This window comes from Sinocyclocheilus grahami, unplaced genomic scaffold (genome assembly GCF_001515645.1).
Source record: "Sinocyclocheilus grahami isolate Dianchi unplaced genomic scaffold, SAMN03320097.WGS_v1.1 scaffold52.1, whole genome shotgun sequence".
NCBI classification, from domain to species: domain Eukaryota; kingdom Metazoa; phylum Chordata; class Actinopteri; order Cypriniformes; family Cyprinidae; genus Sinocyclocheilus; species Sinocyclocheilus grahami.
In genome coordinates, this window is record NW_015505231.1 from 1,845,007 (window position 1) to 1,868,963 (window position 23,957).

At 38.3% G+C, this 23,957-nt stretch overlaps 1 protein-coding gene across 1 annotated transcript; it reads left to right on the plus strand.

Annotated features, from left to right (window-relative positions):
* The first annotated feature begins 7,686 nt into the window (after nt 1-7,686).
* On the plus strand, nt 7,687-23,921 carry LOC107583310 (heat shock 70 kDa protein 12B-like). Its single transcript, XM_016269488.1, has 11 exons — nt 7,687-7,782; nt 10,018-10,142; nt 10,247-10,433; nt 10,652-10,756; nt 12,772-12,888; nt 14,714-14,891; nt 18,053-18,139; nt 19,188-19,292; nt 20,256-20,514; nt 21,780-21,883; nt 21,972-23,921. The coding sequence occupies exons 1-11, from the start codon at nt 7,687-7,689 to the stop codon at nt 22,637-22,639; spliced, it is 2,031 nt and encodes a 676-aa protein (XP_016124974.1). The 3' UTR covers nt 22,640-23,921.
* Nucleotides 23,922-23,957: the final 36 nt, after the last annotated feature.

The window sequence follows — 23,957 nt, forward strand, 5'->3', positions numbered from 1 at the left end:
ACCATACTTGGCCACATGTCACTTCACTTCACTTCACTTCACTTTCAACCTTACCAGAGACAAAATATGGGGAGAAGGCCACATTCTTACATGCCTCAGCTACACTAAACGACTCTTTATGATGAGCAGTCCTTAGAGGACACTTTTACAGGCCTAGTACATAGGTGCATTTTATGTTTTGTGTGTAATAGAAGTGAGACTTGCTGACAACGTAAACATCATTTGAAGCAGTTGTCTTCATTATTTCCAGTGATTTCTCAATATTCCATCATTACTGAGATTGCTGGACCTGCTTAAACTAATACAACTGTCTGGATCATGTTGTGTGTGTTTCAAAGCACCACTGCTCAATGCTGATTTGTTGGAAGAAGGTCATAAAGTTTACATAGCTTAGTCATTTAATGGAGGTTTCATTTGCGTTATGAAACCTTATAGTTAGACCAGATTCTCACTGCACAAACAAACTTCTCTGATTTTTTTTTTTGTTCCCCAAAACTCTCAACAGCCCAAAAAGCAGTGTGTTTGCCAAATGCTGCTTCTCCCAGGGATTTGTTCCTATTGTACTACTTATTTCCCGACGGTATCAGTGTCATTATTTATGAAAACCACCTTAACATTGGGTTTCCATGTCCCAAGGTCCTCCGGCCTTTTCCAGTCTGGTCTATACAGTCTCATATGAGTGGGTGGATTTTGATAGTGTGGCTGTAGTCATCTAATAAAATCTGGCATTACAATAGAGTTAACGTGGGAGTCTCAATGAAAATAGCAGTGTGTGTGTGTGTGTGTGTGACTGAGGTCAGAGGAGTGGACCCACCCACCTTTTCCTCAAGAACAGTCACAGGAAAGGCGAGGGTGGAAGGCATATACTCATGTGTACATAGTATTTACACACACATGGCATTTTTGCATTCATGCTCATATTACGGTAGGTCTGTTGATAAATAAAATTGATGAGCGGCAGAACTAATATCTAAAATTAATCGAAATCTTTCAACAGGTGATATAAGCTAGAAAATGACATTTTGTCATTCTAATTGCTAAAGAAAGGTTGATGCTTAGCAAGGTTATGGGCAGCCCTTTTGAAAGCGGAAGGGTGGTGTATAAAAGAGGAAGCTTTAGGGTGTGTTCGTGATCAGAGCCAAAGCACTTCCTGGTTCAGTGTGCAGCACGACTAGCTTAGTCGGGGGTTGTTCACTTCCTCTCCACTCACTTGGTTGCTTCCTGTCTGACCAAGAATGCAATGTGTGGTCTGGAGTGTTTATACATAGCCTGGCCAGAATATTCTGAAGTGGCTCAGCTGATAGTTATGAATGGATACTCCAACTTACAGTCAATTATGGAACAGAGAACATGTGTGTCTCTGTCAGTAAAAAATAGAAAAGAGAAAAGGTAGGTCTGTTGGCCCCTCACCTTTGTGAGAGATTGGCCCTGGTGGCTTAGGGAGGCAAATGCCATTGGTAATGTGGTCCAGACAAAAAAGAAAAATATGGATTCATAGAAAGTTTTCTTGTTAAAGAGAAATGGATAGAGGGAGAGTATTTGTGAGCACATTTGAGCAATTCTGCCTACCACCGTTCAACTACCACATGAACTCCACTAAAATGTACTAATTTCACAAAAGTATTGGTAACAGGAATTTTATATTTTGCTTAAGGCGTATTATGCTTTTTGTATGCCAGCCCTAGAAGGTTTGTTTGGGAGATCACTGTATAATAAATAACTACAACCAGAAACATTTCATTTCTGATATGCACAATTTTATTTGAGTATTTGACTTACAATGTTACCCTAGTGACAAATAAATGTACTAAATGTATTTGAAATACATATATTTTGTGCTACGCATGCTACAAATACATTTACATATTTATGTGGTTCATAAAAATACCCTGCAATTTTGCTTTTGGTATACTAAACTGGTATACTTAAAGTCTGCTAAACAGGAACAACTCATTTTGTACTTAATGTACTTTATTTGCGCAGATGCTGAAGTCCAACTAAAGATATACTGAAGTATATTTGATTGTGCTAAAGTGGAACTATTGCAAGTATACTTTAGGTACACATTAAATATCCTGCATTTAAAAACCGATGTTATTCAAAGATCATACAACCCTCATCAATAGTGACATTAAAACACATTTTAGGCTTGATAAGAAGAAATGTGCATTTTGCACAGGTAATCCCAGTAATGTGTAATTATAATTTTTATATCAGTAAGTCTCGAGCAGTATGTCAGTAAATATGTTAATAGATTTGAACTAAACACTTCACTTATATACACTGGAATGCTTCATGTGACATTTCAGGTTGTTATTTTTTTTAGCTTAGTGTCATGCAGTGTTAAGTTTTTATTATTATTATTATTTATTTATTTATTTATATATATACTTAAAAAAAAATAATTATTAATTAATTAATTTATGTTTTAGCTTTTTTAGCTTTAGTTTTTTATTTGAGTATTATTTCACTATTATTATTATTATTATTATTATTATTACTATTATTGTTATTATTATTATTAGTTTTAGCACTTATTTAAGTTAGTTATTGCCAAGGCACAACTTCTGATTGTCATTTACGTTTTTAAGTTCAAGTGCTTCATCTAATGTTCATATTTAGGTTTAGTTCAGCTTTATTTCAATTAACGAAAACAGTTTCTAATAGTTTTAGGTTTACTCAGTATGAACACTGGTGTCATGTGTGTTACCCTGATGGTGTTTGGTGTTTGTAACACTGTCTCTGTCAGTAGTTTATAATACAGATACATAAAATATTATAGAAGTGTAAAAGTTTTTTTTTTTTTTTTTTACAATTCCAGGTTAGGTATTGGAACAAATCCCTAACCAAGAAGTATCAAACATTTGTGAGTTATAACCTCTTACATGTTTGTTGAACCAGCTATTAACTCCCTAAAACGACAGCATAATGCACCCTGTGTCATGACCATGGAGTAGTGAATAGTTAGAATAGTGGCCTTGAGTGTGCATTCAAGAACATTTACAATTAGAAGGTCAGACTAATGGAATACAGATGAGCTGGATTCATATGAAGTTTTTTAGTATATTGTACAATTTTAAACTGTCTGAGATCGTTCCAATTTATGAATGTTTTTTAAAGAGTGAAAGGGAGGACAGCAAGAAATGAAACAGAGAGTGAAGAGAAGACAGAAAGGAAAGAAAAAGGACCGAGCTGGAAGAGAAGCTGAGGAAGATGAAAGAGTTGGATGCAGGGGGTGGGCAGGAGGAAAAGAGGGGGAACAGGAGAAGGGGGGTCGGATGACTTAATCAGTGCACGCTGCCACTCCAAAAACTCCCCACCCTCTCTCTCTCTCTCTCTCTCCCTCTCCCTCTCTCTCAGTTCAATAAACACACACGGATACACAGTGATTGAATCTGTGTCAGTATGAAGTCAGATCCTCCTCCCTCCCTTTCCCCCTGCACTACAGCAACCTTCATATCCAGTCCCTGTACATGTGTGTGCGTGCGGCTCTCTCAACCATTCCTCCCTGACATTCCACAGCAGATGTGGGATTGACTGCTGGGATACAGAAACAAAGACAGTCACAGGAATATTCTTTGGATCTGTGCAGTTCACTCTGGACCAAACATTCAGTGCTTTTCTTCTTTCAAGCATTTGGCTGAATCTTCTGTTGGAAAACAGCATCATTATACGGACTCTGCTACTAAGACATCCAATTGTTTGGGGATTCTGGACTTTGGGGACTGAACAACCCCAGGCAGGGTACACTAGAACATCCTAAACAAAAGGGTGAGTAGAAAGTTGACATGCTAAAACAGAGTGAAATCTATAAACGGCACCAGCATCAGGTGCAGTGCTTTGTCTTCTGTGCTGTGATGACTGACAGGAGTGCAGTGGGATTGATGGGGACTTTCCAGAGAGGTGATTTAAGGATGTTTTAGTATGACATAAAAAGACAAATGGGATTTTAGTGGACAGTTTGACCGTATTTACCTGACGGACATTAAATATGGCTTTGCACATCCTTTAAAATGACTATAATTATAATGTAGTAGGAAAGGGGTGAGTCACACTTGACCTCAGTTTCTGCAAATATTACTGTGTCGCTGTGTCTCAAGGGTGGAAATTAATAGGAAGATTTTCCTAGAAAGCTTTTTGAGGAAGCAGGAGGTGTGTTTGTGTTCAACAAACTGAGGTACAAGTTGAAATCATTTTTGGTGGCAGTCGACAATATGCCACAGATGCTGATGGATGGTGGAATATAAAGAGGGACTGACATACATTACTAGACAGTGTTATTTTAATATCACTGATACACTATTACAGTTTTAGTTAATATTCTCATTTTAAATATTTTATCATTTGAATATTTACGTTTTAGCAATTTGTTGCTTTTAATATAGTTTTAGTTTATAGTTTTACTTTATTTAGTTTTAGTACTTAAACTAAAAAAAAAAATGTGTATTTTGTTTTATTGTAATGAACATGCTTTTGTTGTTTAATTTTACTTAACGATAATAACTCTGACTAGACAGCATTTTACAGTGACTGGGATATGGATTGTAAATATTATGTTTTGTATATACTTTGTTCAAAAGACTCAGACTCAGTGCCAGAAAGCCTCTTTGATGTCGTTTGTGATCTATATTAAGTTTGTCTGAAACCATATGGAGAGGCAGTGATAATTCATTATCATCTGAAATCAATCAGGTTCAATGGGCTTGTATCATTTTAAAGTTTTCACTTTTTCAATTTGCAAATGTGTTTATATTTCTACCTTTTCTGCCAAAGCCACTAAATATTCTTTGTAGCAGAAAGTGAAGTGCTATGAAGTGCTCAAAATGTGGTACCATTTTCTTTGTTGCACTAGTGCAAGAACAGTGCAGATAGCATCTGGAGAGTATATTTCAGTCAGATCCATTTACTAAACAAGCATTGTGGGAGGCCCCTTACCTCTCCCTCTCCACCTTTTATGCTTTTCCAAACCATTTTTCTCTTCTGAGCAACATACACGCACACACACACACACACACACACACACACACACACTGTCGAGGGAATGTTGCTTCCCTCTTACCCTGCATCTACAAGCACTGAAAAGGTTTGAAATGAACAGTGGAAGAAAAAGAAAATGGGAAAGAGTCCAAAGAAAAGATTATGGCAAGAGAGATGGGGAAAATAGGGGGAATGGAACACTTTGGGGGGTTGGGGGGCATGAGGTTGAATTTCAGAAAGTACCACATTTTCCCTTCTGTGTTCATCAGATAAAAGAAATAACTGTAAATCCGATATTTTGTAACTTAGCACAGAATTAAAGTACTTGTATTATATCAGACTATAGTTTAACTTAACACATTTCAGTGTTTATTGTGCTTCTCTCCAGTTTCAGATCATTTGGTCAGGAAAACAGAGCCCAACAAGAGCTTTGGGAAACTTTAAATCTAGTGAGACGGCATGACTAATACACCCACCAGCATCATGTCATGATTTTGTTGTTGCAGCTGGGACAACCTATTATGATGTTTGAGAAAGAGAAAACATACATAAAAAAACAATGAAAACAACAAACAATAAAAATGTTAAATTGAGATTTGTAGTCAAATATGTTATCGTATTTATTCTGTATGTGTAATATGTCTGTTCTGTTCTGTAAGTCTTTTCAATTTAGTTCAAAACGTGCACATTCTTACAGGTGCATCTCAATAAATTAGAATGTCGTGGAAAAGTTGCTGCGTAAACATAAAACCATTTCTGCATTTCTACACTGCTCAAAACTCGCGTTTGAATCATCCATGGCAAATTCTTTAAATATGAAAACGTATTTACAGACTGTGAGTCAGAACAGCCGGCATTGTAGTCTACTCTACCAGGATCAGGAAACAGTCCTCCATAAAGCGATGCCATAGAAGAACCATTTTTGGTTCCACAAAGAACCATTCAGTCAAAGGTTCTTTAAAGAACCATCTCTTGCTTATCTTTTTATAATCTGAAGAACCTTCTTTCACCACAAAGAACCATTTGTGAAACAGAAAGGTTCTTCAGATGTTAAAAGTTCTTTATGGAACCATTTAGACAAAAAGGTTCTTCTATGGCATCGTGAAGCACCTTTATTTTTAAGAGTGTAGTCTACTCTCGCAGGATCAGGAAACAGTCCTCCATAAAATGTGCTGCACACATCTGAATATTTAGGTTGAACAGGAACAGTGTTGTAAATACAACTTAACCATTGATTTCTAGTCGTGTCCTCTTTTGGAAGGCCAAACATATTTTCACTTTTGCAACGAAACACACAGCGTCTTCACAACATGGCAGCGGTGGTGGCAGCAACAATAAAGTTATGCCTTCTTTCTTTGCGTGAACATTTGCGCAGCGTTATGCAAATCTTCCCACATCGTGACGTAGACATGTGTTTAAACAGGCGCTTTAGTTTTTTCTATTTTTCTATGCATTTGTGTGAACGAACCCTCCAACCATTCACACAGAACACCATTTTGCATCTCAGTTCCATCCTTTTACACTTTTACATTCTTGCACTTGTGTATTTTGAAGTGTTTTGTATACAACAGTTGAAGTTGAAGTTAAAAAACTTTAAAAAATGTGTTTAGCTTTAAAAAAGACCTCGCTTTTTTTCCCATTCCAATGTCACCTTATTTTTTGTGTTCCACAGTGCTACTTAATCCATTGTTTTATGATGTAAACATGCAGTAGACATGTTTGACCATCTTTTGCAGCTTCTTGTGCATTTCTTTTCTTCATTACACTGCCCTGCATCTCACATTTTTAAACACAAATCAGTACAAATCGGTTTTACATGACTGAAAAAATAGTGATATGACCATGACCTGAAAATTATACATGATACACTCCACTCTGAGGTGTTTGGTAAATGTAACACTCAGGTCAGGGAAATGATCTAGAGATAAGAGAAAAGAGGGAGAAGGGGTCATACTCTTCATACCAGGGAGAACTTTTTGTAAAGCCACCCCTTTGAAAGAGTGATAAGGCAATAGATTTATTTTCTTTCTGTATGTCTTGTTTTTCTTTCTTTCCCTCTGTAGCGTACAGAGGTTAGACCGCGTGTGGCTCGTCCATTTTCTGTGGTTGTTGCTATAGATTTTGGCACCACCTCCAGTGGCTATGCATTCAGTTTCACAGAAGATCCTGAGACCATTCACATGATGAGGTATTTATGACATCGGCACAAAAACATTGTCTAACCTGAAATTATTATAACTCCCCAATCCACTTCTTACCCTACATTTCTCCTTACTTTTTATTATTTAACAGACGGTGGGAGGGTGGCGACCCTGGTGTAGCCAATCAGAAGAGTCCAACTTGCCTACTGCTGACCCCTGACCTCCGGTTCCACAGTTTTGGCTTTGCAGCTCGAGACAGCTATCATGACCTTGACCCTGAGGAAGCCAGGCATTGGCTCTACTTTGACAAATTCAAAATGAAAATCCACAGCACCAGTGTAAGCAGAGCATCTATCATATCTTGACTATGTTTTTGATGTATATTTTTCTTCAGGTAGAGTAATTGCTCAGCTTGGGGGAATCAAGCATGTTTGTTAAGGTATCACAACACTGTCAAACATATATATACTGTCAGTCTGCAGCAGAGGATAAGGGAAGTGTATTATTTATGTCACATCTCGGTAAGCATTTCTGCAGCAGACTATTTTATTTTCAATAGGATCTCACTATGGAGACCGAGCTGGAGTCTGTTAGTGGAAGAAGAGTTCGGGCTATTGAGGTGTTTGCTTACGCCTTGAGGTTCTTCAGAGAACATGCTTTAAAGGTGAACATAAACACACAAAACAGAAAAAAACATTTTTAAACATATCTACTCATGCAGTATACAGACACACACATATCAATAAGACAATACATTTATATTTTATAATTATTTACCTTACATATATTTAATATTAGCTAGTTAACAATAGCACAAGTCAAGCACACCACCATGTACTGAAGTATTTTGCAAAGAGACTACCATTGTGATGAAGAGTGCACAGTCATTACTTTATAAATTAAACAACTTAGAGTCTTAATGGTGTTTGGCCAATCACCATCCTAACCACAGGCTCTACTCTTCAGCACAATGGTAACCCCAAAAACTCAGACATACCAGAAACCCTTTTAAATTCCAAAATAATCTAACATTAAACACTAATAGAACTCCCCCTATAATAATATTGAGCAAAAACACATGAAATAACATACTCTCCTTTACTCTCCTTTAATAGTCAGAAACAAAGCATGCTGGGAACTAGAAATCTGCTATAACTCATTCACTTCAAGAAACCTACCTGCAAAGTTACAATAACGTAAAAAGTTTTAGGCACTTGTGTAAAAATGCTGTAAAGTGAGGATGCTTTCAAAAATAAATGTTCTGTTTACCCTGGGGGGTTACTGCTAGGCTGCATTGATGCACAGGGAGTTCTTGCCCAGAACAGAACCATACCGGCAATACAAACTGTATGCTAATTGTCAATCATCTTTGACATAGTGGTCCTGACAGAAATATATATATATATATATTACTATATTAAATATAGTCTTTTGCTTAACAAGCTAGTAACCCTACACAGGACTAAAAGTTTGCAGAATAAATTGATATTAATTACATAATTTCTAATATATATAAAAAGTATTTTCAGATACAATTTCTTTGTACTTGTACTTGATTACTCAAGAATTATTTGAACATTTGTGAAACATTTTTAAAGTCTGTTTGTCTTGGTTATTCCTTTATTTATTTAGGCATTTGTTGCCTATTTTAGTTGTGCAACTTAAATTTCCCTCCAGGGCCAGACTGAACATGAACAACCACTATAATGCAGAGCAGTAGTGTGCTGTGGCTTTCCTTCACTCAAACAAGAACACATCCAGTCTAGGTGAAGAGTGGGGGTTTGGGGAGGTGGAGGTTCTGGGCCAATCTGTAGTCAGACTTTCCTGGACCCAAACCTTCTTCCTCCTTCTTCCTGGAGCCCCTGAAGGCTTGTGGGAAAACATTAACATGGAGATTTCGCCCCCAACCTCTGGTCATGGATGAGGGTCATGAATTTGACATATTTTTTAGAGCGGAGAGTGTAGTCTACTCTCGCAGGATCAGGAAACAGTCCTCCATAAAATGTGCTGCACACATCTGAATATTTGGGTTGAACAGGAACAGTGTTGTAAATACAACTTAACCATTGATTTCTAGTCGTGTCCTCTTTTGGAAGGCCAAACATATTTTCACTTTTGCAACGAAACACACAGCGTCTTCACAACATGGCAGCGGTGGTGGCAGCAACAATAAAGTTATGCCTTCTTTCTTTGCGTGAACATTTGCGCAGCGTTATGCAAATCTTCCCACATCGTGACGTAGACATGTGTTTAAACGAGGCGTTTTAGTTTTTTCTATGCACATTTGCATTTGTGTGAACGAACCCTCCAACCATTCACACAGAACACCATTTTGCATCTCAGTTCCATCCTTTTACATTGTTACATTCTTGCACTTGTGTATTTTGAAGTGTTTTGTATACAACAGTTGAAGTTGAAGTTAAAAAACTTTAAAAAATGTGTTTAGCTTTAAAAAAGACCTCGCTTTTTTTCCCATTCCAATGTCACCTTATTTTTTGTGTTCCACAGTGCTACTTAATCCATTGTTTTATGATGTAAACATGCAGTAGACATGTTTGACCATCTTTTGCAGCTTCTTGTGCATTTCTTTTCTTCATTACACTGCCCTGCATCTCACATTTTTAAACACAAATCAGTACAAATCGGTTTTACATGACTGAAAAAATAGTGATATGACCATGACCTGAAAATTATACATGATACACTCCACTCTGAGGTGTTTGGTAAATGTAACACTCAGGTCAGGGAAATGATCTAGAGATAAGAGAAAAGAGGGAGAAGGGGTCATACTCTTCATACCAGGGAGAACTTTTTGTAAAGCCACCCCTTTGAAAGAGTGATAAGGCAATAGATTTATTTTCTTTCTGTATGTCTTGTTTTTCTTTCTTTCCCTCTGTAGCGTACAGAGGTTAGACCGCGTGTGGCTCGTCCATTTTCTGTGGTTGTTGCTATAGATTTTGGCACCACCTCCAGTGGCTATGCATTCAGTTTCACAGAAGATCCTGAGACCATTCACATGATGAGGTATTTATGACATCGGCACAAAAACATTGTCTAACCTGAAATTATTATAACTCCCCAATCCACTTCTTACCCTACATTTCTCCTTACTTTTTATTATTTAACAGACGGTGGGAGGGTGGCGACCCTGGTGTAGCCAATCAGAAGAGTCCAACTTGCCTACTGCTGACCCCTGACCTCCGGTTCCACAGTTTTGGCTTTGCAGCTCGAGACAGCTATCATGACCTTGACCCTGAGGAAGCCAGGCATTGGCTCTACTTTGACAAATTCAAAATGAAAATCCACAGCACCAGTGTAAGCAGAGCATCTATCATATCTTGACTATGTTTTTGATGTATATTTTTCTTCAGGTAGAGTAATTGCTCAGCTTAGGGGATCAAGCTTTTGTCATAAGGTATCACACCACTGTCAAAAAATGCATCTATTTGTCTGAAGCAGAGCATAAGGGGAGTGTGTTATTTATGTCACATCTTTGTAAGAATTTCTGCAGCAGACTCTCTTTCTTTCTATAGGATCTCACTATGGAGACCGAGCTGGAGTCTGTTAGTGGAAGAAGAGTCTGGGCTATTGAGGTGTTTGCTCACGCCTTGAGGTTCTTCAGAGAACATGCTTTAAAGGTGAGCATAAACACACAAAACAGAGGCAAAGTAGTACAAAGACAGTCAACTAAACAAGTTCTCAACAAAAGTTCAGGAGGATACGTTCAACCCCTAAAGGAGCCAAATACACTATATTAGGATTCATATATCGAAAGGGTATTAATGCTTTATGAGGGTACTGCCCCAGTGACAAGTGGTTGCACCCCAAAAGGTACTATTTTTTGTAAGATTGTAGGGTAAACTGTTGCTCCACCATCACAACTTTACTTTTATTTCTATTAACGTTAACTATTTTAAATGTAAAATATACAGTATATTATTTTTACTAAGTAATTCAAGTTGAGCCATTGATCATGGACAGCAATCCAGCAATCCAATCCATATATATATATATATATATGTATATATATACTGTATATATATATATACAGATGATATATTAAATCGGAGTGTCTATTTACACTAAGTGCAAATAGCCCGCCTTGTTGGCAGAGGCTATTTATAGTAACTCCGCCCACCAACGTGTGATTGGGGTAGTCAACACTACAAAAGATGACCATCAATTATCAGCAGATGGTAAAATGTGTGTTGTAGCCTTTTGCCAAACTTTTTTTTCTCCCTTTTCAAATCTCATATCACAGCAGAAAGGCATTTATTTTCAGTGAAAATGAAGGAAATAATCAAACAGTTGAAAATAAAGTATCGGGTAGGGTTAGGGTATAGGGAAGGCTTTATTGTCCCTATAAGGTGGCATCCATTTAATAATATGAATTAACATTATAATTTACACTTTTTATTGCATACTGTTTTATAATGTACTGCAATATTGAGGTGCAGATTATTGCCACTATTTGTAATAAGTAGTAGGCTATAAATAGCAAAATCCTGCTATTTTTTTAACAGTGTAGGCCTAAATAGAATCTATTTGCACTTTACGTAAATAGCATATCGGGGAAGTCGTGGCCTAATGGTTAGAGAGTCGGACTCATAACCCAAAGGTTGTGGGTTCGAGTCTTGTTCCGGCAGGGATTGTAGGTGGGTAGGAGTGAATGTACAGCACTCTCTCCTACCTTAGGTGCCCTTGAACCCCCAACTGCTTTTTTTTTATTTTTTTAACAGTGTAGGCCAAAAATGGCTGCCCACTGCTCCGGGTGTGTGTTCATGGTGTGTGTGTGTTCACTGCTGTGTGTGTGCACTTTGGATGGGTTAAATGCAGAGCACTAATTCCAAGTATGGGTCACCACATGTCACGTCACTCACTCACTCACTCACTCACTATTTGCACTTAGTGTACAAATAGCATGTATTGCTATTCGTACTTAGTGTAAATTGACTCTGTCGCTATTTACATTTAGTGCAATATAGCCACTGCCATATTAAATACAGACTTTGGCTCAACAAGCTTGTATAGACTCCAGCATATACCAACAAGGAAAAGAAGTTTGGAGAATAAATGGATATTAAATACAGAATTTCCAATATGTTTAAAATGTATTTTATTAGAAAGACACCTGTATACAATTTCTTCATAAAGTGCTGTTATTGTCTTGGTTTTACTTTTATTTATGTAGGCATTTGTTGCCTATATTAGTTGTGCAACGTAAATCTGCCTCCAGGGCCAGACTGAACATAAACCACCATAATGTAGAGCAATAGTGTGCTGTGGCTTCGGTCCAAATCTTTCAGGATGCACTTTTCCTTCACTCATACAAGAACACATCCAATCTCTGTGAAGAGTAGGGGTTGGGGGAGGTGGAGGTTATGGGCCAATCTGTAGTCAGTCTTGGCTGGACCCAAACCAGTCCTCCTTCCTGGAGCCCCTGAAGGCTTGTGGGAAACATTAACATGGAGATTTTGACCAAACCTCCGGCCATGCATGGGGGTCATGAGTGCAACACATCACTGTATTTTTTAAAGCGGAACGGAAATCAGGATATCAATAACTAATAGACGTATGAAAATGTTATCTGTGGAATGTAGTTTAGATAAGAATAGGAAAAGTAGTAATGTTTGTCTGTGTGTGTGTTTTTCAGGAGGTGAAGGACCAGTCTTTCTCTGTGCTGGAAGGTAATGAAGTACGTTGGGTCATCACTGTTCCTGCGGTGTGGCGGCAACCAGCCAAGCAGTTCATGCGAGAAGCTGCATATTTGGTATAGGATTACTGATCTGAAATTACACATTCAAATTTCTTTCTCTTTTTTTCTCTTTCTCTCTTTCTTCTCTCATGCACACATACACAAATGCATACTCCCACATTGAACATTGTGTCCTGCAGCCCCCCAGTGAAGTTCAGGAAATGTGCGTATATGAAAAAGAATGCAAAAGTCACTGGACACATACAGTAAATGGGAATACTGAAAGACTTTTGTATGAGCGTGAGAGGTATAGTGTGCCAAGTGGGACCAATAACCTGATATCCATTTTATATATGTGTGTTTGCCTGTGTGAAATATACTGTATTGCAGAGCTGTAAATATCCCTATGAGCAAAACACTAAGAAATCAATCACAGAGATTATTTTTGGCACAATATGTACATCTCAGGCCATACAACAATCAACAGTGCAGGAATTGCCATAAAAGAACAAATACTGTTGATTCGATCACTACCAGCTGCTCAAACTCTAAGTCCACTGAAATCTCCTTGAATTTATGCCCAAACCAACCTACACCAGCTCTACATATTAAACAGGCTCATGTCAGAACAGTATTTGTTCTAGTAGCATCAGATCTTTATTTCTATATACCTTACTAGAGGTAAGGCAGGTTCATTTCCTCTTTGCAGTGTCACAGAGGTTAATCAACGCAAAAAAGACCAGCACACAAACACAGGAAACCACGCCTGTCCCAGCCAAGCAAGAGAGGGGGAATGAGGCAGCCCACCATCTCCCATCATAACTCCATGACCAACTGGGGCAGTTAACTGATACTTTCAAAATGTGTGGATACCTTTTCTTCTGTTACTTTGGTTACCTTGCTACCAGTTGTGCTCATTGCTTACAGGTTTTATGATAAAAATGTAAGTAGTACTTGCTCATAAAAAATTGTCAGTTGATGCTAGAGTGTAGTGGGTGGGTGCCAGGGTATTGTTATGCAGTTGCAAGGTGTTCTGAGTGTTGTTCGCAAATTATTACTTGGTTGCTAGAATGTTGTGGGTGGTTGCTAAGGCGTTGCTATGGTGTTTAATAACTGTCCCAAGTCAAAAGAGCCCAATAGTGCTTGCATCATCTGGTATGAACTTATATCAGTTGGTGTATTAGTGATGGGGATTTTTTTAGTAACGCTTTGTGCAGGTTACATCATCACACCAATAGGTGGCAATAAGTGTCTTTATGAGTGACTCGCTAAATTATTCAGTTACCAGATTTGTTCAAAACACGTATTCATTTGGAAAAGAAACAAGTGACTCTCTATATGAGTGAGTCATTGAATCACTCACTCAACCAATTTGTTTAAAACACTTATTCGTTTAGGAACAAAACACATTACTGTCTATATGAGTGAGTCAGTGAATTATTTACTCAACCAAATTGAAAACACTGATTCATTCAGGAACCAAAAAAGTGACTGTATCATTAAATCATTCAGTTAACTGATCTGTGACCCTCTCTGTGAAATCCAGGCTAAAGTCTCAAAATCTAATTCTGAGATAACAAGTATCAAAGTTTGATTTCAACCATGAATTACACTATGATTTCAATCTTTGACATGGTCTCAGTCAATATTAAAGATATCAGTGTTGCATTTTGACAGAATGTTCTTTACCTTATGAAGGATGGTTTTATGCAGAAAACAGTAAATCACAAAAAAAGAAGACTTTAGCTGGGTTTTCACAGCCAGGGTCATATGTATTCAAAACACTGATTCATTCAGGAACTAAACTCACCCTTGGAAACACTTGATACTGAACTGGTGTTTAGAATAAGTTACTCAATGTTAACTCAAACACTATTAATTAAAGCTAATCTTATCATAGGCAGGTTTGGTGACTCCAGATTCTCCTGAGCAGCTCCTCATAGCTCTGGAACCAGAGGCTGCATCCATCTACTGCAGGAAGCTCCGTCTACACCAGGTCATTGACCTCAGTCAACCACTAGTAACTAATGGTTTAGATGTGGACGGGTCCCGCCCTTTTGATTCCAGTTTTAGGCAAGGTAAGAAAAGTATTTTCTTATTCTCAACCAATTAGCATTATACAATATCACTAGCTCTTAGATTGATCCTGGGAAGGAGTCCAAATCTTTTGCTTTGAGTGTATAACGTTTCTCTATAAACATTAAATGGGAACCATGCCTAAAGCATAGTTAATACAGGATTGTTTTTCATCCTCTGAAAACAGAGTACTTTTTTGTTTTCTGTGGGTATGTGCGGGTTTATGCACAGAGTTTGCCAGATTAGGGTAAGACTCAGAACCAAGTGGGTCTTAGTGAGTATGAAAGCATGTGGTTTAGGTTAAGACAGAAAGAGAGAGATGACATTTTCTTGAAGGTGTGAGTGTCCCCCAAGGTCACAGAGCTGAAAAAACCTCTTTGAAGGATTGACACAGTTTTTCTTATCAGGGTTTGACAAAAGATAAAATGGTACTCTTTTACAAACACTCTTTTCACATTTATATACAAAAAATAAAATAAAATACTGTAGACACTATTATTCATTCCTGCTTTTACACTCAAACAAAATATACTTACACTCATACACACACATTTCACATCATAATTGGAACAAGGTGCTGCGGACCATGAGCTCACCCTCCTCTTCACTGCTTACACTAGTTTCCCTGGATGATTTCTTTTGTTCTTTCATTCTTTTTTGCATTTTTGCTTGCTTATTCAGAAGTATGTGAGCAAATGTACATTCCAAAATGTAACATGTTTTACAATTGGACAATGTTTACTGCCACAGGAAATCAAGGGACACAAACACACTTAAGCTTCTTTTCTTTTCTCTGTGAAATCCAGGCTAAAGTCTCAAAATCTAATTCTGAGATAACAAGTATCAAAGTTTGATTTCAACCATGAATTACACTATGATTTCAATCTTTGACATGGTCTCAGTCAATATTAAAGATATAAGTGTTGCATTTTGACAGAATGTTCTTTACCTTATGAAGGATGGTTTTATGCAGAAAACAGTAAATCACAAAAAAAAGAAGACTTTAGCTGGGTTTTCACAGCCAGGGTCATATGTATTCAAAACACTGATTCATTCAGGAACTAAACTCACCCTTGGAAACACTTGATACTGAACTGGTGTTTAGAATAAGTTACTCAATGTTAACTCAAACACTATTAATTAAAGCTAATCTTATCATAGGCAGGTTTGGTGACTCCAGATTCTCCTGAGCAGCTCCTCATAGCTCTGGAACCAGAGGCTGCATCCATCTACTGCAGGAAGCTCCGTCTACACCAGGTCATTGACCTCAGTCAACCACTAGTAACTAATGGTTTAGATGTGGACGGGTCCCGCCCTTTTGATTCCAGTTTTAGGCAAGGTAAGAAAAGTATTTTCTTATTCTCAACCAATTAGCATTATACAATATCACTAGCTCTTAGATTGATCCTGGGAAGGAGTCCAAATCTTTTGCTTTGAGTGTATAACGTTTCTCTATAAACATTAAATGGGAACCATGCCTAAAGCATAGTTAATACAGGATTGTTTTTCATCCTCTGAAAACAGAGTACTTTTTTGTTTTCTGTGGGTATGTGCGGGTTTATGCACAGAGTTTGCCAGATTAGGGTAAGACTCAGAACCAAGTGGGTCTTAGTGAGTATGAAAGCATGTGGTTTAGGTTAAGACAGAAAGAGAGAGATGACATTTTCTTGAAGGTGTGAGTGTCCCCCAAGGTCACAGAGCTGAAAAAACCTCTTTGAAGGATTGACACAGTTTTTCTTATCAGGGTTTGACAAAAGATAAAATGGTACTCTTTTACAAACACTCTTTTCACATTTATATACAAAAAATAAAATAAAATACTGTAGACACTATTATTCATTCCTGCTTTTACACTCAAACAAAATATACTTACACTCATACACACACATTTCACATCATAATTGGAACAAGGTGCTGCGGACCATGAGCTCACCCTCCTCTTCACTGCTTACACTAGTTTCCCTGGATGATTTCTTTTGTTCTTTCATTCTTTTTTGCATTTTTGCTTGCTTATTCAGAAGTATGTGAGCAAATGTACATTCCAAAATGTAACATGTTTTACAATTGGACAATGTTTACTGCCACAGGAAATCAAGGGACACAAACACACTTAAGCTTCTTTTCTTTTCTTCTTTTTTCTTTACACTTCTATGGAGGAAAGAAAAACTTTCTTAGATACCATGCCTTTTCATTGCTGCTTTTTATGTATTGATCTTAAAACTATAATGATACAAATGTGCCCATAGTTGAGTCTATTATCTTATAACCATAAAGGTTGATATTAATATGATGTTTATGCAAACAATCTGTATGAGTTAGTTTATTGATTAAATTTAGTTTAAAATTGTAAAGTGTTAGTAATTGTAAAGTCGAACAAAATAAAATTGTAAAGTTGTACTAACTCAATCTATGAGTTAGTTAACTTAAATGTCTTGAGGTAATTGGTTTCCACAAATGTTTGTCTGAACTTATTGGGTTTTACTGTGCCTGGGCACATTATTTATCCGTATCTGTTGTATCAAATCATATGGGTTTTAGAGTAATTAAAGTTCAAATTGGTTTGTTTTTACTTTTTCTTTCTGTCTTTGTCTTTGTCAAATGCTGTTTCATATTGTAATGGGTTCCAGATTGTCCCAAACGTGTGGTTAAATTTTCTCTTCTCTGTGTGTTTGGTGCAAGCTGTGGGAATGTAAGACAGCATGCCTTCCAGTGTTCACAGACTGTACCTGAAAAGAAATATTAGAAGTAATGCAGTCCATAAAAAGAGTTCTTCAGGAAAAATAGCAACCAGTATAGCCTTAGTAACCCCCAAAGTGAAGCAGAGATCATTTTTAGTTTAGCAGGTCTTTATTCACTAAAAGCACCCGCTATAAAACTACAGCCATGAAACAAGCCTGTTTTATTGGGTATAAGAGCAATATTTAAAGGAAATTGTGCTCACTTCTCAAAGATCATGTTTCATAAACAAAGGCTTTAGGTTCATTAAATCAGGGTCTGTTTAGCAGGCTGCTTTTTTATTATTGATCCAGGTAACTGCAATCTCTCCCTCTCTCTTTTGCTCAAGTTTCGAGTTTATTGGCTCTAATGTGATAAGGTTTTGATTTATGCTGATTATTGGGAATTGAGTGATTCACAGATTAAAGGAAAACAATCTGTCTTTCAGCACGCGAGCAGCTCCGCAGAGCCAGGCATAGCAGAACTTTTCTGGTGGAGAGTGGTACTGGAGAATTATGGTCTGAGATGCAGACAGGTGAGAGATGGAGATACACATCTAGCTATCATCATAGCTAGATCATCATCATCACTTCTATTATGTGTGTGTGTGTATATATATATATATATATATATATTCAGCTAATTTCTATGGATAGTAATTTTGTTCTCAGACATAGTTCGTTTGAAACAGACATCTTGATGCCCGTAGGACATATAGAGTGTCGATACTGTGACAAATTAAACATGAGGATGCTTTAATAAAGACATGTCTTTTTTATTTGTGATTCTTTGAAATAACCACAAATAGACCAGCAAAAAGATTTCAAACAGGCAAGCAAAATTGAATTCATAACAATACATCCCAAAGTAATAATTTCCAGCATTGTATTGTAATCTTCCATTCTTAAAATATGATTTCCCCCATCATCACACTTTCTTGTTCCTTATGTGTATATAATATTGTTTATATGACTCTTTATATGATAATTGCTTTGCATGTGTGTAAGAGACGCTCATTATGGAGCAATCATTGGTATGTTATTACTAGCTGAGCGCATGGCTGCAGTGTGTGTGCGTGCAGTGCTCTCTGCATGACTGGCACAATGACAAGGTGCTGGGTCAAAATAATCAGATCTTTAGCTCCAGATGTTTCCTGGAGAAAGAGGGATCGAGTTTATTACAATCTAACTCACACAATACTCAAAATACAGACCTCCTTTGCTTTCTCATAGTGTCTTGCAGTTCTTAATGGTGCACACATGTGTATCGACACACAAAGAGGAGGCCATTTCCCGTGAAACTGAGTTATTACACCACTGTAAACAAACAAGAAACACACATTCCTCTCTCTACTCCTGTGTAGTTGAGTAAAGTCAGTTGGCAGGAGCCAAGCTAAGCCACTCTTATCTCAGACTGTATCATCAATATCTGAAGGCTGTTTGGTAAAATATCTTCCTGACTGCAGCAGGTCAGAGAGAGAGAAGAACAAGGGTGTTATTTAAATAAGTCTTGTTACAGTCTATTAACAGTTACTAAGCAGGAAACCCATGACTGAATAAGTTTAACTGTGTGTATTCTCAAAGGTGACCGGTACATTGTGGCAGACTGTGGTGGTGGGACAGTGGATCTGACAGTGCATCAGATTGAGCAGCCACAGGGCTCTCTGAAGGAGCTTTACAAAGCCTCAGGTTAGTTGAGAACCAAATCTGACTCCTTCACACACACACACACACACACACACACAGCTACCTCCAATAAGACTTTCACCTCCAAATGATGCATGGCTAAAGTGAACAGTCATGAATAACCAAGTTCAATTCAGCCAAATAGGACATATTCCTGGATCAACTGCCCTCAAGCTGTCACTCCTCCTCCAAGCACACACTTAGGTGATGTAATGCAACATTGACTGCCAGGTAGTGTTTGCCATGATGTGTTTGTGTGGGATTGGTAAAAAGACACACCAAGGGCACATATAAGCACCCATCTGAAACCTAAGATCTCAAGTTCTTGTGGACTTCACAGACACACCCACCCAATGACATCTCAAGTACACATCATTGGGACAACAAACTTCAACCTATTGGATTCTACAGGTTTAGGGCAGGGTTGTCCAAACCTGTTCCAAGAAGGTCACCTTCCAGCAGAGTTTGGTTCCAGCCCTAATTAAACACACCTGGACCAGCTAATCAAAGTCTTCAGGATCACTAGAAACTTCCAAGATGGTGTGTTGTAGCTAATCTCTACATAAAATTGTCCCTCCAGGATCAGGATTGGACACCGCTTGTTTAGGGGAAACGTTAGGCTGTGTGCTCTGTGGTTGAGGGTTCAACCACTATTCTTATTAGTTTATCATTTCCCCTTGATTTTAGGGATAGTTAATGGTTAGAGTTGGTGTCAGGGTTAAGAATTGTTTTTTTCAAGACCTGTTGATCTAGGAGCACGTCCTAATAGGTAAAATCTTCAGAATGAAATCAAATCTGGTCAGTCTTGAGTGATGACTTTAGCCATGCCCTGTTATTTCACTCCAGAGGGTGAAGGACGTCCTGATTGATCATCAATCACTTATTCCAAAGGATATAGGAGATGAGCATACAAATCTAGTGGCATGTAGCTCTTTCCTAAATGATACATACATGTTTCCCTTTCAGGGGGTCCATATGGAGCAGTTGGTGTGGATCTTGCCTTTGAGGCCATGTTGTGCCAGATCTTTGGGGCTGACTTCATTGAGAGTTTTAAAGCTAAACGTCCAGCAGCTTGGGTGGACCTTACCATTGCATTTGAAGCCCGCAAGCGCACAGCGGCTCCTGGCCGGGCCAACTCATTAAACATCTCGCTGCCCTTTTCCTTCATTGACTTCTACAAGAGACACCGGGGGCAGAGTGTGGAGACTGCCCTGCGCAAGAGCAAGTACGTCTGACTGACTGAGAGCTTTATTATATCTTTGAAAATGTGAGTGTGTCTCTAACAATGTGTGATGTTTCTGTCAGTATGAATTTTATAAAGTGGTCATCTCAAGGGATGCTGAGGCTGTCTGCAGGACATATTCCTGGATCAACTGCCCTCAAGCTGTCACTCCTCCTCCAAGCACACACTTAGGTGATGTAATGCAACATTGACTGCCAGGTAATGTTTGCCATGATGTGTTTGTGTGGGATTGGTAAAAAGACACACCAAGGGCACATATAAGCACCCATCTGAAACCTAAGATCTCAAGTTCTTGTGGACTTCACAGACACACCCACCCAATGACATCTCAAGTACACATCATTGGGACAATAAACTTCAACCTATTGGATTCTACAGGTTCCAAGAAGGTCACCTTCCAGCAGAGTTTGGTTCCAGCCCTAATTAAACACACCTGGACCAGCTAATCAAAGTCTTCAGGATCACTAGAAACTTCCAAGATGGTGTGTTGTAGCTAATCTCTACATAAAATTGTCCCTCCAGGATCAGGATTGGACACCGCTTGTTTAGGGGAAACGTTAGGCTGTGTGCTCTGTGGTTGAGGGTTCAACCACTATTCTTATTAGTTTATCATTTCCCCTTGATTTTAGGGATAGTTAATGGTTAGAGTTGGTGTCAGGGTTAAGAATTGTTTTTTTCAAGACCTGTTGATCTAGGAGCACGTCCTAATAGGTAAAATCTTCAGAATGAAATCAAATCTGGTCAGTCTTGAGTGATGACTTTAGCCATGCCCTGTTATTTCACTCCAGAGGGTGAAGGACGTCCTGATTGATCATCAATCACTTATTCCAAAGGATATAGGAGATGAGCATACAAATCTAGTGGCATGTAGCTCTTTCCTAAATGATACATACATGTTTCTCTTTCAGGGGGTCCATATGGAGCAGTTGGTGTGGATCTTGCCTTTGAGGCCATGTTGTGCCAGATCTTTGGGGCTGACTTCATTGAGAGTTTTAAAGCTAAACGTCCAGCAGCTTGGGTGGACCTTACCATTGCATTTGAAGCCCGCAAGCGCACAGCGGCTCCTGGCCGGGCCAACTCATTAAACATCTCGCTGCCCTTTTCCTTCATTGACTTCTACAAGAGACACCGGGGGCAGAGTGTGGAGACTGCCCTGCGCAAGAGCAAGTACGTCTGACTGACTGAGAGCTTTATTATATCTTTGAAAATGTGAGTGTGTCTCTAACAATGTGTGATGTTTCTGTCAGTATGAATTTTATAAAGTGGTCATCTCAAGGGATGCTGAGGCTGTCTGCGGAAGCCATGAATGAGCTTTTCCAGCCGACCATCAACAACATCATAAAACATATTGGTGAGACACACCGTCTCTCAAACAAACACCAAACCGCAGATTGGTGGTCAATTCTCTAAAGTCTTATCGCTTTCTCTCACGCTAACAGAGAACCTGATGCAGAAGGAAGAAGTAAAGGGTGTGCGTTTTCTCTTCTTGGTTGGAGGATTTGCAGAGTCGCCCATGCTTCAACGCGCGGCACAAAATGCACTAGGGCGAAACTGCCGTATCATAATTCCACATGACGTAGGTCTAACCATCCTCAAGGGTGCAGTCCTGTTTGGTCTAGATCCCACTGTTGTCCGTGTACGCCGTTGCCCATTAACTTATGGTGTTGGGGTTTTGAACCGCTTTGTGGAAGGCCGACACCCTCGTGATAAGCTTCTCATAAAAGATGGCCGAGAATGGTGCACTGACATCCTGGACCGCTTTGTAAGTGTTGATCAATCGGTGGCCTTGGGAGAGGTGGTGAGGCGGAGCTACACTCCAGCAAGAATGGGACAAAGAAAGATCATCATCAACATCTACTGCAGTGACACTGATGACATAACCTACATTACCAACCCCGGGGTGAGGAAGTGTGGTGCCATCACGCTAGACCTGCTTGAGTCAGGGGCAGTGGCAGCTAGCGCTGGTGATAACGATAAAGGATCAGTGTTTGAACGCAGGGAGATTCGCACGACGATGCAGTTTGGAGACACTGAGATCAAAGTCACAGCTGTTGATGTGGCAACCGGCCAACTGGTGCGGGCATCAATTGATTTCCTGTCCAACTGATCCTATTGTGCCGTTTGAGAGAACTGTATTGCGAATGTGAAGGACATTTAACGACAGCTAATCTCATCAATTAATGCCTTAAATAATAGCTTTGAGGTTGAAGATCTGGATATCCAAGGATCGCAGATATAAAAACTGGAAGGCTGAATTATAAACCGGAACATTACTGGGATTCCCTGTAATTGTGCAAAGCACTAGCTATGAGGACTGTCTCTGAATTAAGTGTACTGTAAGCTTTGGATAAGAAAGATTCTAAATTAATAGCAATGAAAATTTCAGTTACATCATGTGCCACAGAAAAAAATAAATAACTAGAACTTTGGATGGGAACCGCATTTACTAGAATGATCAAATAAGCATACATTTAAATTTTTTTATTTGTTTCCTATTAGTTTAGTAACACAGAGGAGCTAGTTTTAGTTCAGTTACTCCTTGTGGTGATCATCACACATGCAGTAAGTAGACATTATATTCCTTCTAAGTTAGCAGACACTTAGTATTTTAATTATCAGATAAAGCCACTTAAGGTTTTTTTTGGTAAACATTCTCTATAACTATACACTAATCATTACAAACTTGTATCAGGACACTCTTAAGAATTTAAATTATAGTTGCGCCACCTGGAGGTAAGAAGAGGAAGTGATCAGCTAGAATGATGTTAAAAGGATAGTTAACAAATTAAGTTCAAAATTTCAGATTTCCTACAGAGGTACAAAAGAGGTAGTTACATTATGGAATGCAATTTGTAAAAAAAAAAATTATACCTGATTGTAATTGTAGTTTATTTGCTCTACAAAGAACCTGGTTGAGACATTTAGGTTTTGTTTTTTTTCCATTTCTTTTCAGGCACCATTAGAATAGCTAAAGCTTATGAAACACTACCTCTCAAGACTTTAAATTATTCCAGGTCTAAACTAAAAGTGATTATGACATTCATCATTGACATTTGAACTTTTAGTCTTTCATCTGCCTCATATGAGCAATGTTGTTGGCTTTTTACCCATCCAGGAGGTAAGAAAACTGTTGTAATTTTTAACACAAACCTGCTTCAAAGATGTTGGCAATATTACTATTAAGTATGCTGGACATCAGTCTGACATATGGGAATTAAGCTGGGCTTTAAATCACATCATACTGTTAGCATATAGTCCTACAATTTTGACTTTAGTTTAATACATACTATGAAGCTGTTTGTATACTAATCACAATGCCTGAAAATAAAATATATTTTCCTTTAGATGTTATAATGCTTAAGATATTAATTCTAATGTCTGAAGTCTCTTACCACTCATGACCAAAAGGTTAAATCACAAATAAA

What these genes read in the sequence shown, in the direction of transcription:
- LOC107583310 (XM_016269488.1), top strand. Translation starts at nt 7,687, where the DNA reads ATGGAGACCGAGCTGGAGTCTGTTAGTGGAAGAAGAGTTCGGGCTATT. An exon ending in GAGACCATTCACATGATGAG is followed by an intron (nt 10,143 to 10,246) that starts GTATTTATGACA and finishes ATTATTTAACAG; the next exon opens with ACGGTGGGAGGGTGGCGACC. An exon ending in TGCGAGAAGCTGCATATTTG is followed by an intron (nt 12,889 to 14,713) that starts GTATAGGATTAC and finishes ATCTTATCATAG; the next exon opens with GCAGGTTTGGTGACTCCAGA.